At 46.4% G+C, this 15176-nt stretch overlaps 1 protein-coding gene across 2 annotated transcripts in view; it reads right to left on the bottom strand.

Annotated features, from left to right (window-relative positions):
* MAP3K5 (mitogen-activated protein kinase kinase kinase 5) overlaps nt 1-15176 on the bottom strand; it is a 1111277-nt gene that overhangs the window by 365531 nt on the left and 730570 nt on the right. For both annotated transcript variants that reach the window (XM_078649188.1, XM_078649189.1), the window contains exon 12: nt 8686-8735. In XM_078649188.1, the coding sequence (XP_078505314.1) occupies nt 8686-8735 (50 nt within the window). The remainder of the gene's footprint in view (nt 1-8685; nt 8736-15176) is intronic.

Genomic DNA, 15176 nt, shown 5'->3' with positions numbered 1-15176 from the left:
TAAACCACTGCATTGGAAGACAAACCCAGAAAGGGCAGCACGTCCAAATCTGTATCAATAAACACTTGCGACAACAAGGTGTTGTGCCAGGCCTGCTGGATAGATACGGCACGGCATAGATGCTAGGTCCCGATGCAAGGCAGATAGACTAACCCAGACAGGCAATAGAGCAACGCTACACAAGGAGTATTGTAGTACAGACAAGTGACTCCCAGCAGGATGTCCTCAGAAAAAACTCCATAGGGGCGTACCAAGGCAAAGGCCGAACCCAATGCCAGCAAATACCCCACGTAGGGTAAGGCTAATCCCCTGTAAGGGTGTCCTCTTGGGCTAAGCACACAGTCAGAGGACTGAAAAAACAAGAGAATCAGACAAACGGTTGTACTAAAGCAACAGACATGGCTAAGCAGCCATGAACACCAACCGGGCACTATAACCAACCCGTGTAGAGGTTGGCGCTGTAAATAAGGCCCCAACATCACTGCAACCCGGACAGGAGACGGGACACCACTGAATCCACGTGGCAGTCAAACAGATCCACCCCATTGAACAACAGATCTCTGAGGGCATCCGGAATATGATCTGGGAAGCGACTGTCGCACAGCCAAGTATGGCGGCGTAAAGCCACAGCGTGAGCAAGAACCCGTCCCATGGAGTCAGTTGCATCAAAGGAAGACCTAAGGAGAATTGGGCCATTCCCCTGCCATGCAGCAGAAGATGAAGTAATTCTGCCCGAGGACCTTTTAAAACAGAAGGGAGAAGGTTCTCAACTGAGTCCCAAAGAGGTTAGGATGCACGTGCAAAAACACAAGTCGTATTTAATGACAGAATGCCTGCGCTGGCAGAGGCGAAAAGCCGGTGACCACAATCGTCCATCCACCTAGACTCCCTGGTGGGAGGTAATAACGACAAAGTGGGTGAAGACTGTAAATTAAAAGCCGCCTGAACAACTAGGCCCTGAGCTGTTGAGTGAAGAAACAGGCAAAGAGGATCACTCGGAGCAGGGCGGTGCCTACTAGCAATAGCCCGATCAACAGGCTCATCAGAAGAGGGTCTCGACCAAGTGCCACGCAGGATGTTAAATAAAGAGCCCGATTGGAGCAAGTGGAGCAGTTTCATCAAAGGATCGGAAAGTAGAGGCACTACAGGAGAATGAAAGCCGAAGACAGCAGCCGCCCCATGAATAGCGCGTGAGAAGGCAGCACTAGATTCAGTCGCCATCTGTGTAGGTGATAACAAACCATCAGTAGGAGAATGGTTGAAGACTAATCCAGCCACTAGACATTAGGAGTGGAGGAGGTGGGGACTGGCCCGAAGGCCAGGCAACACTGGGTACTTGCACCATGGGCCCTTGATCTGGGGAGTCCCAGGAAGCATCATGTTGTAAAGGAGGAGGCGTAATCGCTAGTACCGGTGTCGACTGACGCCACATAGGAGATCTATCGCCGCCTGAGGAGTCGGGAGCAGCAACAACGTCAACCCACAGAAGAGGAATCGACATCGGTACCGGGGTCGATCTACGCCATGTCAGAGTTGCCTGGACGTCGGCGACCGGAGTCGCCTGGACATCGACAACCTCCATAGGGGACGCAACTGAGACGCCTACCGACTTTGATCCCACTGTAAACTGACTGGAAAGGGAGGGTACGGAGGATGGGGCTGCCGTGCGCCCGTACCTGGCACAGTGCGAGAGGAATGGGTGGCACCAGCATTGGAGGAAGACCTCCGAAGGCGATGCCTGTGCTTACACTTACATGCTTTCGCATGGTGGTCGCGGGAGTGACCTCGGGAACGAGCCTGATCCAGAGAGGAAGAGCGGCGACGGAGGGAGCTGAACCGGACATCAGTGCGGACAGCAGTTTCATACGGAGCTCTCCCAGGGACTTGGGCTTCATCTACTGACAGGCGTCGCACTCTTTGAAGTCATGGTGCGTGCCAAGGTACCACATACAGATATGGTGCGGGTCAGTGCCAGACATCGGATGCGCACAGGCTTCGCAAGCTTTAAAGCCGGAAGGCATTGCAAACTGTTCCCACGACACCAAGGGTGTCGAGAAGGCCCAAAAACCAGGCCAAGGAACTGCTGGTTTTCCAGGATCCGAGTTCGGAAGCAGAAAAAAATAAAACTGACGTCAGCACGCCGGGAGGGGCATATATGGCTCCGCTGACGTCATATCCGTGGACGACGGCAGGGCGGAGCTGCCTCCCGGCGTGCAGAGGTGCTGCTGCAGAAGGTTTTCTGGATCCAGTCTGACGCATGGGGATATTCTAAGTTAAGGAATCTGTGGCTAGAAGTCTCTATCAGATGGAAGAGCTGCTGCTGAGAAGCTCTACATCCCTGCCCCAGCATCCACAGGTGAATCGTCTGCCAGAATCAGATCCACACTGCCCTGTAATTTTTTTTATGAGAGATGATAGCGGTGTTGTCAGACAGAAACTGGAGGTTTTTTGTACCGCTTTGTTCGCCATAAGTTGGCAGGGTATGCTCAGACGTGAGTCCCTTGCTCACTTTGCCACTGGATTCAAGCAAGCCGGGCTGAAGACGGCTGAAATGCCAGAAACCGGTCCTCAGAAGCTTGTTTCCGGTCCAGGGAAGGCATGGCTTGGCAGTTCGGGCTGGACTGTTCCCATGAGGCACACGGTCAGACTGATTTGCATATGGCCATGTCTGAACTGGGGTGGCAGAATTGGCTAAAGAACAGTGATGGATTAAACCCAGATCTGTTGACTGTGTTTGAGTGTTTGATTGGTTCAGATGCTCCGTCCATCACCACCCCCTTTTGTACCGCTTTGTTCGCCATAAGTTGGCAGGGTATGCTCAGACGTGAGTCCCTTGCTCACTTTGCCACTGGATTCGAGCAAGCCGGGCTGAAGACGGCTGAAATGCCAGAAACCGGTCTTCGGAAGCTTGTTTCCGGTCCAGGGAAGGCATGGCTTGGCAGTTCGGGCTGGACTGTTCCCATGAGGCACAGGGACAGACTGATTTGCATATGGCCATGTCTGAACTGGGGTGGCAGAGTGGGCTAAAGAACAGTGATGGAATAAACCCAGATCTGTTGACTGGGTGTGAGTGTTTGATTGGTTCAGATGCTCCGTCCATCACCACCCCCTTTGGTACCATTTTGTGAGTCCAGCATGAACCTCAAGTAACATGTGTGAACGGAGAGAATTTAAAGATAAAAATAGGCATCCTAGAGTTTCAGGGACATAAACCAATCTCCGATGTTCAAAGTCAACATAGCCTGGCTCAGGTAGAGCATTTTTAACTTTTCCTGTTAAGATGCAGATTCAGAAGGCAGAGATCTGGGCTCCTCAGGTCTCCACCCTTTTCGGGGACCAAGAAGTAAGAGGAATAAAATCCTATGCCCCTCTCTTCCGGAAGCACCACTTTTATAGATCTTTTGTCCAGCAAGGCAGGAGTCTGCAAGCATGTGCTGAAGGAAAGGAGTGGTCTGGGGCAGAAGGACAGGAAGGGCATGGCATGGTCACAGTGGACCATCTGCACCATCCAGTAGTCTAGCGAAATCACCTCCCATGAATGATGCAGTGGGAGACTGTACACTCAGTAAAAGGTGTAGTGAGCTGGAGAAGTCAGAGGGATTGGAGGCGCCCGATTCAACAAAGGATGGCGGGACTGGACGAGCTGAGACAGCTAATGTTATCAGAACTGCGCAGAACTAGCATACCCACAAACCTTTTGATACTGCTGGTGAAAATTGACTTGCAGAGAAGGCCAGGTCCACAGCATGAGCACTAGCCCTGCTGTTCTTGAAAGGTCCCAAGGAGGAGTTCACTTACTCTCCGAAGAGCCACTCCCCATCAAAGGGCATGTCCACGAACGTAGCCTTAATGTCTCACAAAAATCCAGTCTCTCCAGAGATGGATGAGAAAACAAAAACTGCAGGTTACACAGAGCTGACCTATGGAGTTTGATGCTCTATCTGTGGACTGCTGAACCCAGAAACACATGCTTTACAAAACACGTTTTAAGACAGAAATACATGTTTTAAGACAGCCTCATAAAACAGAAACAAGGGCTCTGTAGCAGTTGAAAACTTTGCAAGATTTCTGTCAGGATGTTTGGCTTTACTTTGGCAGAAGGCAAAATCATTTCCAAGGCCTTCTCTGACTTCTGAAAAACTGCTGTAAAAGATAGCATCTGCTCCAAAGCAGGGCCAGAGAAGTATGAAGTGTCCCTTGCTGGTAAAGCTTTCTAGCCCACTGTGGTTTTGTAAGTCCAAGCAGATGCTGTAATCAGCATTGTAAGCTGGCAAGTTGTAATCCACCTCAGAGTCACCATCCTTTGTGCAACCATAGCCATTATCCTCTAAAGCCAATGCATCTGAATTGGAACAATAACTGTCTAAGCAGAATATCTAAGCTGAAACTTTGGGACATCAGCAAGTGCTCAAAACAGGGTTTATTTTAAAAACTAGCTCCTTTGCCAAACAGATGATTGGCTCAGTTACTGACTCATTGGCCGGTGATGGAGTCTGCTTCATGCTTGTTGTCAATAGCTTTGAAATTGGCACAGAAAGAAAGTGCAGTGCACCTCTCAGTGTCAATTTTGCCATTGGTGATGTGGCAAAACTCGTGGAGGGGTATTGTCTTGAGATATCAGGTTCAGAGCTGCAGGAGCTGCTAAGTCTACTGGACTGAAACCCCAACCCCTTTGGGGAGTCCAGGCGGTTGCAGAGCTATCCTGTGAAGATCCACCATTACTAGCCGGAATGCCTCGAACTGTGCGGCTGAGGGGGCGGGAAAACTCCAGTCTCATCTTTTTAGGCAGTTTAGGGTAGATCACAGGGCAGTGAGCAAGAGTTCAGTGTTTAGGAATGACACGCAACTCTAAATGTGTTGAGAACGCTTTATTTGAAAGAAGAGGCAACTTCTCTATCCTGGGTTATAGTTGGTGTTTTTTGAGGGAATATCCTTTAAGAGAATTTTCCCTGAAAGTTGACTTAACTTTGGTAGAGGTACTCGGCTGAAGAGTCTTCTTTCATGGCTTAGCCAAAAATATCTTGGCCTCTTGCTCTCCAACAGACTTTGGGTGCATGGACGTGCAGGTCGCAGGCCCTGTTGTTATTTTCTGACCCTAGCCCGTTATGTGATGGGAGTCTAAAAAGGACATTGTGTGGAACCTTCTGCAGGGCATAAAGTCTAAAGCCCTTTTAGGAGACGCTTTACCTAGTCACAGACTGAAGCTGATTTATTAGTCAGTGAGACTCAGAGCGAGCACAGAACCACATTGATGAAGTACAGAAAAACAGGGAACCGAAGCAAAAATGCTGGTTGGTGCCTCATATACTCCAGTGATGTCACATCTAGAGGTGAAAGCACAGCTGGAGGTGTATGGCGAAACAGGGCAGAACTGGGTAGTCATTGCAGGGAAAATGTTTTCCAGACCAGCCTGAACCCTAGATGGAGAATTCACAAGTCAAGGAATCTGCAGAAAGATGTATTTATCAGAAGGAAGCAGTGTTCTATGACTTTTGTAATAAAATCACTGTAATCTTCAAGTGCCTCACACGGTCTTTACTATTGCTCCTAGTGCCTGAGCCGGAAACTATCTTTTGAGTCTGGTGTAAAGTTGCTTAAGAGCTCCAAAGATCAGAAGTTTACATTTCTCATTTAGATTTCCGATCTGTGCCCCAGACCATCATATGGTATTCACCACAGTCACTTTCTCCTTTAATCTGGGTTTCAACCATAGAGGTTAATTTGGTGCATACACTGGTCCAGTGCAGATATCAGAGTGGCATTGCCCTCCGCAGTACTTGGCAGTGTTTATCAAACTACGGTGTTCAAATGGCCTGTCGCTTAGTTTAAACAACGCTTCTGGGAAAGCTTGTCCACCTAATGGCCACGGTAAGTACTGGGCCTCTTCGTTATCCCTATCTGAGAAACACCCCATCACCCACTGCAGTTGTGCTGCCCAGTGATACTCTAATCAGGTGCACCCCGTCAGCCTTCAGTAATTGCCAATTCAATCTTACACAACACTTAGATGCATCTGCCTACCGCTCAAAATAGTTCTCTCAGTAATAAATGTTATGTAATGCCTTAAATAGGGATTTAGGCAGTTTCACTGGAATGTTCACAAGATGATGTAGTAAACAATGTTGTGAGGGTGTTATCCAAACCACTGTCAACAGCGGGAACTTCTTCCAGTATGCCCAATTGTTTCAAGATTTCGACAAAAGTTTTTGCAATGTTTCCATCAACGGTCTTGTGCATTTTGCTGTTTATTTGTACTCCTAAGTACTTCAATGTTTCTATTTTACACTCTAATGGTGCCTCAGACAGGTCTTGTCCACAAAGGTCTGCTGTGATCAGCCATACAGAAAATAGCTAGGATTTGACCCTATTAACTTTGAGACTGGGCAGGTTTTACAAAATTGTAATTTTGACAGGGCACCTGTAAGATTTTTTGGAGCAGTGTGAAGATACAGAAGTACATCATCTGCAAACAGAGAAATGGAATGTATGGATCCATGCAATCTTATATGCCCCTATTTATGCCTTCAATCCTCATCAGTGAAATCAGTGGCTCTATGTCCAGCTCTTAAAGGAGAGGAATGGACACCCTTGCCTCGTCTCCTTCTGCACCAGCAGGGCGACTGAAGTGACTTTGCGTTCTGACTCTAAAGAATCGCATTTAATTGTAGGAGTCATATGCAACTCCTTTAATTTTCAAACCACATTTCAAATAAGACTGCAAAAACTAGTCTTAACTTAAAGAGTCAAATGGCTTTGCAAGTCGATGGAAGACAGAGTTGCCGTTGAGAATCATTTGATAACATATGGAACTGTTTACTTACATTTAGACAGATGCTCCTGTTGGGTGAAAAATTGAGATTTGCTAGTACTGTCCCTAGTATCTTACAAGCCAAGATTATCAATGATAAAGGTCGGCATGCCACAGCATCTAGCAGGTCGCTGTCTGGTTTGGGAATGGCCACCATGATTGCCTTTTTGGTTTTGGGGCGGACCATCCATGTTCTTTATTAGTTTGGTATATTTCTTGCAGGTGTGTGGAACTAGTAGTTTCAGGTACATTTTATAAAATTCAGATGGCAGTCTGTCGCTGTCTAGTGTTTCACCTCTTGCCAATCCTTTAAATGCATATTTAACTTCTTGCTCCCTAATTGGAACCTCCAGTTCCTCAGCTTGTCCTAAATATTTTAACACAACTGGTTTCACGTTTCTATATCAAAAACATCTAATCACCCACTTTCCACACCAGGCACCGCTAAACAAAGCTTTTTTTCACCTTCTGTTTTAAACAGACAAGATTGTGACCCTGCCTTATTCCCTGCATGATAATGTCAGGCTTTTTACCACTCTAAGTGCCAAAATCTTGTTTGCTCGTGTGACACTTATTTTTTCATTAGCAGTTAAGTTATCTTGGCTCCATCTCATCCAACTCAAGCACACTGAAACTCCTTTTTAGATTTAGGTTTTGACAGCAAAGTTGTCACACAGACCTACTGTCACCATTATACACAGAGTGGGTTTTTGGTCCGCCCCTTTCAACCACTGAATTTCTATCAGCCTAATTCAGCTATTGGCTGGAGCTTTTGTCAATCATTTCTTGACTTAGTCAATAACATTAGGTCAAGTTGAATACTCTATTCACAAAAAGAAACCCAGCTATGTCAAGCGGACCAACTTTCTTGTAAAACCCTCACCCACCAGCATTGCCCCTTGGTGGCATGCTTCATCATCGGGTCCATCCCATTCCGCTACAGATCAAGGTGTGCTGCAACCTAGGGACTATTCTGGAGCATTTTTTGATTTTGTACAATGACAAATAATGTGTTAAAAATGAGTGGGGGGGTTTGTGCTGGAGTGTAATTTAAAAATATCTGGCTAGTAGGTTTCTCCTATTTATTCTGACCTCTGGTCGGTATGGTTAAAAAGGGAGGAAAATAGGAAAGGAGGATATAATTTACCTGCTTTCAGAGCGGAACAGGATGTACCCGATGGTTAAGCATGCCACCAACGGGTAACCCTGGTGAGTGAGGGTTTTCTTCAGTGGAGATTTGGTCACCATGACATAACCAGGACACTTTGTGAATGAAATGCTTGTTGGGGAAGCGAACCCAGTATATCATCTCACTCCCCCTTCTTTTTGATACAAGATGAACACTTCCCTGGACTGTTTGGTTGCATCCTTCCATCTCCGCTACAGTGCTTACACTGAAAAGCACGAAGAACTGCTTTACAATCATACCCTTCTCGGTCCGCTCCTGCTGGCTCCCTATTGAGTGTGTCTCACTTTAAGGTGCAAACAATGCATGTGTTAGCACATTATACTCAGACATATTGGTTTTGCCAATGATTGTTAGTCATGGCTAGTGCTTTATAAAAAATGTACTCTCTCTGTGGATGGATTCATTACATTCATGTTTTTTTTATTCTATACCTCTTGATATTCTACCATCTAAAATAGATACTTCAGATGCTACTCAAATCTGCCTTTTCTAAAGAACAGTCTTCATGTGGACCATCTTGAGCATCAGCTCCGTAAGCACAATCTTACTGCTGGGTCTACTAACCTGACAAACCATACCGGCTTCAAGACAGGGATCAGCATGCAAACAATCCACTAACACCAGCGATGTGGCAGATATTCGAGGAATATGTAACACATGCAAAAAATGAATACAAATGAAAACTTGCCTTACTCCTCGGATGGAGGCTGCGCTGAAGTTCCACTCATGAATCCCTTTCTGCAAGACACCAAGAAAGATTTGTAGGTCAGAAAAACACACCACCATTAATACAGAAAATCCTATTTGCTATTCTTAAACATTAGCTTAAAGGATACTCCACTAAACATATGTAGTGAACGATCAGCATGGGGTTCCTTTGCTTGGACTGGCTGCTCACCCAGGCCATGGCATTATGTGAATGGGTACATGGTCTCATTTGCCTCCCTGCTCAGTTTTGGTGATGGGGTATTGAGTAGTTCCGGGACTAGACCAGAGAGAGAATGCACTGTTTATTTTTACTTTGCTGACATTTGTATTGCTAGGTTATGTTTTTCTATTAAATAAGTGCTCACTGTTTGAGTATGTTAGCCAGTCATAAAGACAGAGTGTTAACCACCAATAGCCCATGCAAATGAATTTGTTGTATTTCATCGTTACAACATGCGACGTTTACAGCTGTCTTTTGTTCACAAAGTAAAGACGTGCATCACATAGGAAATCTTAAAGATGCATCAAAAATCTAGCCCATTGAGAGAAGTATATACTATGAAATATTTTGCTCTTGTATGCTTTTAAAGTTCACGACTTACAAGGTTAACTGTGTTTACTGACTAATAACACTATTTAATGGTGCAGCTGAACTCTGCCTAAGCAGCCTATTCTGCATGGGGACACTACCCCCAGCTTCCACATTATGGTAGCCCAAGATTTTGCTACATTATGGGATTTGCTTTCGAGGATAGCTAGAGAAAACACACAGACGCCTATTACGCACACTTTCCACAGCGAAAACAAAACCACTTGGCTTTACCAAGGGTTGTTTAAATATGAAAGTGTCCTGTAGCTGTGAGTTTGTATGCATGGATAAAAGGGAGAAAGAGTGGCCAGTGTGCAGTGAGCAGGTGTGAAGCGAGAGGTATCTTGCTCTGGGGTGTGATCTGGGAACATGCAGTGTGTGTTTTAAAGGCTTTTTGCCACGAGTTCCTATGCAGTGCGGCAAAGCTAAGACAGGTTTTGTGTGATATGGAGCCTATTAGCTCTTAAACTGTCATGGAGCATTATGGTATGGGGGGCTGCTGTGCTGCTGTTCTGTGCCATTTGAGGCTTTGGTGTCTCTTTGGGGTTTGGGAAAGTTATGTAACATGGGTGTTTGGTGTGTACTGAAGTGTCATCATATGCTTAACTGCAGAGGTTATAATGCAGTGGTGGCAGTGCACAAGAACATTGTTTATTTTGTGTACAAACAATGCAGATAATCATTTCAAAGACATTTTGGAGTCCATGGTTGTTAGTTCTTTACATACAGGGATTTTTGACGTATATTAAAAACAAAAGTTCCAGATCAAAAAAGTCAGAAATGTTTGTTAGAAAACCTTAATAGAAATGGCGACCAAACATAGTTGACCAAGTGGCAACTATGCTTTATTCCTAGCAGAGGGCCAGTTTGTATGTAACCTTTAAAAGACTGGAGATGTCAAAAACATTTTCATTGCCAGTCTCTTAAAACATACATCCTACTGAGCTCTCCGCTAAGTGGTGCCCCATGTTATATACACCTCTGTATCAGTCTTCTGAAATAAGAATGGTGCATACTGTGGGAATAGGGTAACACACTCCTAGCCAGCATTGGCATCACCTGTCCTCGCTGCTCTTGTCGGAGGTTCCACGCAGCACCTGACACTTTAGTGCCAGAGTAACACAAGGCATTGGGCAGCCGGCTTTAGCAGCGTTTACAGCAGAACAAGGCAGGTTCGATGAGGCTAATGGCCATGTATTTACCGTTTGATTTTCACCTCTGAGATCTGGGCAGTCTCCACAGGCTTCTTCTGTGCTTGCCTGCTTGTTAGCTGCCCCGTCTTGTGCACCTTCACCCAGTAAAGCTTTTCAAGTCAAAAGATGAACAAATTGCATTCAGTGAAGTTTCGTTTTTATTCTTAATGTGGGAAATATGCTCAGCTGGTTACAAAGTCAGGACTGGCTAATGGTGTCAGTACTGAGTGCCGTGCATAACTGTCAGCACTAGGCTTAAGTGGTTGTGGAGAACTGCACAATATTTCCTGCTTGTCGGTGCAGTTTCATTTGTACCACTGGTTGCCGGTGGATGCCAGCTGCACTTTTTAGGTTTCGCCTCGCCGAAAGCTGCGCAGCAGGCTTTCGCACAGGCGAAATCTTATGTTTACAGTGTGTGTGTGTGTGTGTGTGCGTGTGTGTGTAGTCCCGCCCCTCTGTTCCATTGGCTAGCTCCATAAATGGAGGCTAGCCATTGGAACAGAGATCTGTCCGTCATGGCCGGACCAGATTCGTGGGCGTTCCCAAAAGTTTTTCGCATTTTGCCCACGTCATGCGGCGGTGGGCGGTGCTTTTATTTTATTTTTTTTAAGTTTTGTTTTCGCCATTTCGGAAGTGTCCTTTGCAGGGGTGGGTTGCGCGATGTCCCGCTGTCCGTTCCCGCCCCCCTCCCGCTGTCCGTGTGCCCGCTAACCCGCCCCCGTCCCGCTGTACGTTTGCCCGTTCCACCCCCCCCTTCCGCTGTCCGTGTGCCCGCGCAAGGAGTGTTTTGCCCGGTATGTATGCAGCACTTTCTGGGTCTCAGGTAAGCCATCTTGTCTCTGTTTGTTGTCTAATGCTTGTTTTTGTTCCTTTTACAGGTCCCCCCCCGGCCCGTGGCCCTTCCGTGCAGCGTCGTGCAAGGAGTGTTTTGCCCGGTATGTATGCAGCAGTTTGCGGGTCTCAGGTAAGCCATCTTATCTCTGTTTTGTGTCTAATGCTTGTTTTTGTTCCTTTTACAGGTCCCCCCCGGCCCGTGGCCGTTCCATGCAGCGTCGTTCAAGGAGTGTTTTGCCCGGTATGTATGCAGCTGTTTGCGGGTCTCAGGTAAGCAATCTTGTCTCTGTTTTGTTGTCTAATGCTTGTTTTTGTTCCTTTTACAGGTCCCCCCCGGCCCGTGGCCGTTCCGTGCAGCGTCGTGCAAGGAGTGTTTTGCCCAGTATGTATGCAGCTGTTTGGGGGTCTCAGGTAAGCCATCTTGTCTCTGTTCGTTGTCTAATGCTTGTTTTTGTTCCTTTTACAGATTCTCCCCCCCCCCGGCCCGTGGCCGTTCCGTGCAGCGTCGTGCAAGGAGTGTTTTGCCCGCTATGTATGCAGCACTTTCTGGGTGTCAGGTAAGCAATCTTGTCTCTGTTTTGTTGTCTAATGCTTGTTTTTGTTCATTTTACAGGTCCCCCCCCGGCCCGTGGCCCTTCCGTGGCGCGTCGTGCAAGGAGTGTTTTGCCCGGTATGTTTGCAGCAGTTTGCGGGTCTCAGGTAAGCCATCTTTTCTCTGTTTGTTGTCTAATGCTTGTTTTTGTTCCTTTTACAGGTCCCCCCCGGCCCGTGGCCGTTCCGTGCAGCGTCGTGCAAGGAGTGTTTTGCCCGGTGTGTATGCAGCTGTTTGCGGGTCTCAGGTAAGCCATCTTGTCTCTGTTTGTTGTCTAATGCTTGTTTTTGTTCCTTTTACAGGTCCCTCCCTGGCCCGTGGCCCTTCCGTGCAGCGTCGTGCAAGGAGTGTTTAGCCCGGTATGTATGCAGCAGTTTGCGGGTCTCAGGTAAGCCATCTTGTCTCTGTTTTGTTGTCTAATGCTTGTTTTTGTTCCTTTTACAGGCCCCCCCGGGCCCGTGGCCGTTCCGTGCAGCGTCGTTAAAGGAGTGTTTTGCCCGGTATGTATGCAGCTGTTTGTGGGTCTCAGGTAAGCCCTCTTTATTTTCTTTCTTATGGAATGCTTTTTTTTTTATTATAACTTGACTCCATTTCGTCTCTGCCGCGACCACCGCTCTGCCCCCTAAAGCTGCCGGTAGTACCACCCCTCTTCTCCATGGGAGCCTGTCTGCTCTTGGCAGCATCCCTCTATTGCCCCTTGTCAAGTCTCCAGCCCCCCCTGCCTGCTGGTGGATGCCCCCTATAAAGGTGCCTGCTGTCCGGAGCACCCCTCTGCCCACCTAACCATGCCTGTAGTCTCAAACGTCTATCTCACAGAAAACTGTCTGCTCCTGGTAGCAGTCCATCTGTCTGTCCGGTATAAAGTTGCATACACCTTATGTGGGTGGGTTTATATTGTGACACTCGTGGTCCTGGCGCACATTATGGTGCCCCTTTCGTTTTATATCGTATTTCAGCTTTTATTACCTTTGAAAGAGCACTTTTCCACAGAACTAGTTGTCCCGCAATTTCTCCCAGCAGATTAGATTAATATCAGCCCACTGTTTACTTGGGTTATAAAGGATGTTTACATAACAGTAGACCTCACTGGGTGTGATTGTATCCATCTTAGATAGCATTTTGCTTTTGGTACTGGTCTGATTTTGTACTCTTCCTCTTACCAGTAAATACCTATAAGACGGGGAGGACCTGACTGATGTGGTGATAAGGAGTTATACATGCCATATCCCACTTTGATCTCTGTTTACTTGCAGGTAATGATTTTATATTTCGTGTATTTACACATTTTTTGTATTTAGATGTATGAATATAATATTAAGGACCATATGGACATCCATAGGGAATACTAATCGCTTGTGCGCCTTTCCAGTATTTTTTAAGTGCCCGGCACTACCAGAAGGTATATAAGACCTTCCTATTTCATCTTGACATCCTAAGCTTAAAGGAGGTTGGTCCTTGTTCCAAGGGGGTTCACCGACATTCGTTGCATCATACAGATTCGGTCTGTACAGGCGAGTCAGACGCCAGGCCCACTCCCCGTTGACAGTGTGGAGCGGGCTACGGAAGCTCCCGTGGTCTGACCCGTACATGGCCTCAAAGCGAGGCTGTGAAAAACGAGGCCTGAAGCCGAGCTTGCACTACACCGGCGGTAGCAGGCTGCGTGACAGGAAGCACCGCGCTCCAATACCTTCTGCCAGGTGCATGTTTAGATTCACACTGCCCGGGGGTGGAGGGGAAGGGCCTGGCGCCAACCGCCAACAGATAGGTAACGTTTCGGGCAATAGCATGTTTTTTTATTTAAAACTTAAACGCGGACTGTCTCCAAGCGTCAATTGAGACTATTACTACACATTTCTGTCATATTTTAAGTACACACAAAATCTGGCATATATATATACTGCTGGGTTTGTAGCCAACATCATGCAATAAGAAAATGAGGTCTTTGGTAATTTACAAGATCTATGTTCTTATTATGTATAGCAGGTCTGTGTTCTCACTATGGATGCGCTTAAAAATGTCAGTGTACACTTTATCACTTGAACTAGGGGTGGGCGGATTTGGTGGAATTTGGCGGCTCTGCGTTACTTTTGTAACAGAGAGTACTGGACAAATTTCACCAATCACCACGCGGTGGAATTTCTTCTCGCGAGGCTCCAGAAATGCAAGTGAGATTTAGCTTCCCCTTATGCGGGCAGTCACTTAAGAGGGCTGCGTCTCGAGTAGATTTGCTGCTGCTCAAGTAGATTTTCTACTAGAACAGCAGCAAATCAACTCGAATGGCAGTGCACTCCTGCGTGTGGTGCTGATTTTCAAAGCTGCGCGAAGTACTGGCGCCAAATTGCAGTGAGAAAAGCAAGACATGCATATTTCTGCCCGTTGGCCGAACTCTGTGGAATCTTTCTGAGTTTTTATGCAACTCCGCGAATTCCAAGGAGTTAAACATCGCAAGTTCCACCCACACCTAATTTGAAAGCAAAAAAGACATCCATTTGCTAAAAAAAAACAACAACAAAACATGACATTTATCTCTACATTTTGCTGAAATATTGCATTTTATTTGAACAAATATCTGAATCATGTTTCTTCAGAAGCATGCCAGCCCATATTTGCCAACATGTAATTATGTCAGATCCCTGTCACTCCAAATTAACAGTCAAAGATTGGGCATTCCTTGAACCTTCTTCATTCTACGGAGTTGAGTGCCATTGATCAAGCAAGTGAAAATTTTGATGACGTGCTCTTGGTTGAAAGCTACTAAAAAAATCTAACTTGAATGTTAAATGAAACAATAGTGATGTACCTCATTAGTGAAGTGAAGGAGTTTTGTAGTGTTATTTAGTGCTCTAAGTGGGCCAACACTGTGCCTGTCACATGCAGGAGCACGTACGCAACATCCCGAGAAGTCAGCTTTGTGACACTAGAATGAAGTAGGAGAATGGATATTGTTGTTTAACGGTGGTGTCCCTGAGCATAAGATACTACTTCATTCTAACCGAATACCCTATTTAATTTTAAACCTACCTTAGGAAGTGTTCTATGTTATATTCCAGGAAAACAAGTTACTTACCTTTGGTAACACTTTCTGGTGGATACTCTAACTCCAGATTCCTGACTTTAGAATATCTTCCAGGAGCCAGACTGGATCTGGGGATTTTTTTCTAGCAGTGCTCCTACGCGCTGCTCGGTGGTGTGGTAAAGCTCTGCGTTGGCTGCACACTGCCTCAGAAACGACAGAGTGGAGCCTCATTTAATGACCACTCCAG

This window comes from Lissotriton helveticus, chromosome 6, assembly GCF_964261635.1.
Source record: "Lissotriton helveticus chromosome 6, aLisHel1.1, whole genome shotgun sequence".
NCBI classification, from domain to species: domain Eukaryota; kingdom Metazoa; phylum Chordata; class Amphibia; order Caudata; family Salamandridae; genus Lissotriton; species Lissotriton helveticus.
The sequence above is the reverse complement of the archived record's forward strand: the minus strand, read 5'-3'. Positions and strand labels throughout refer to the sequence as shown.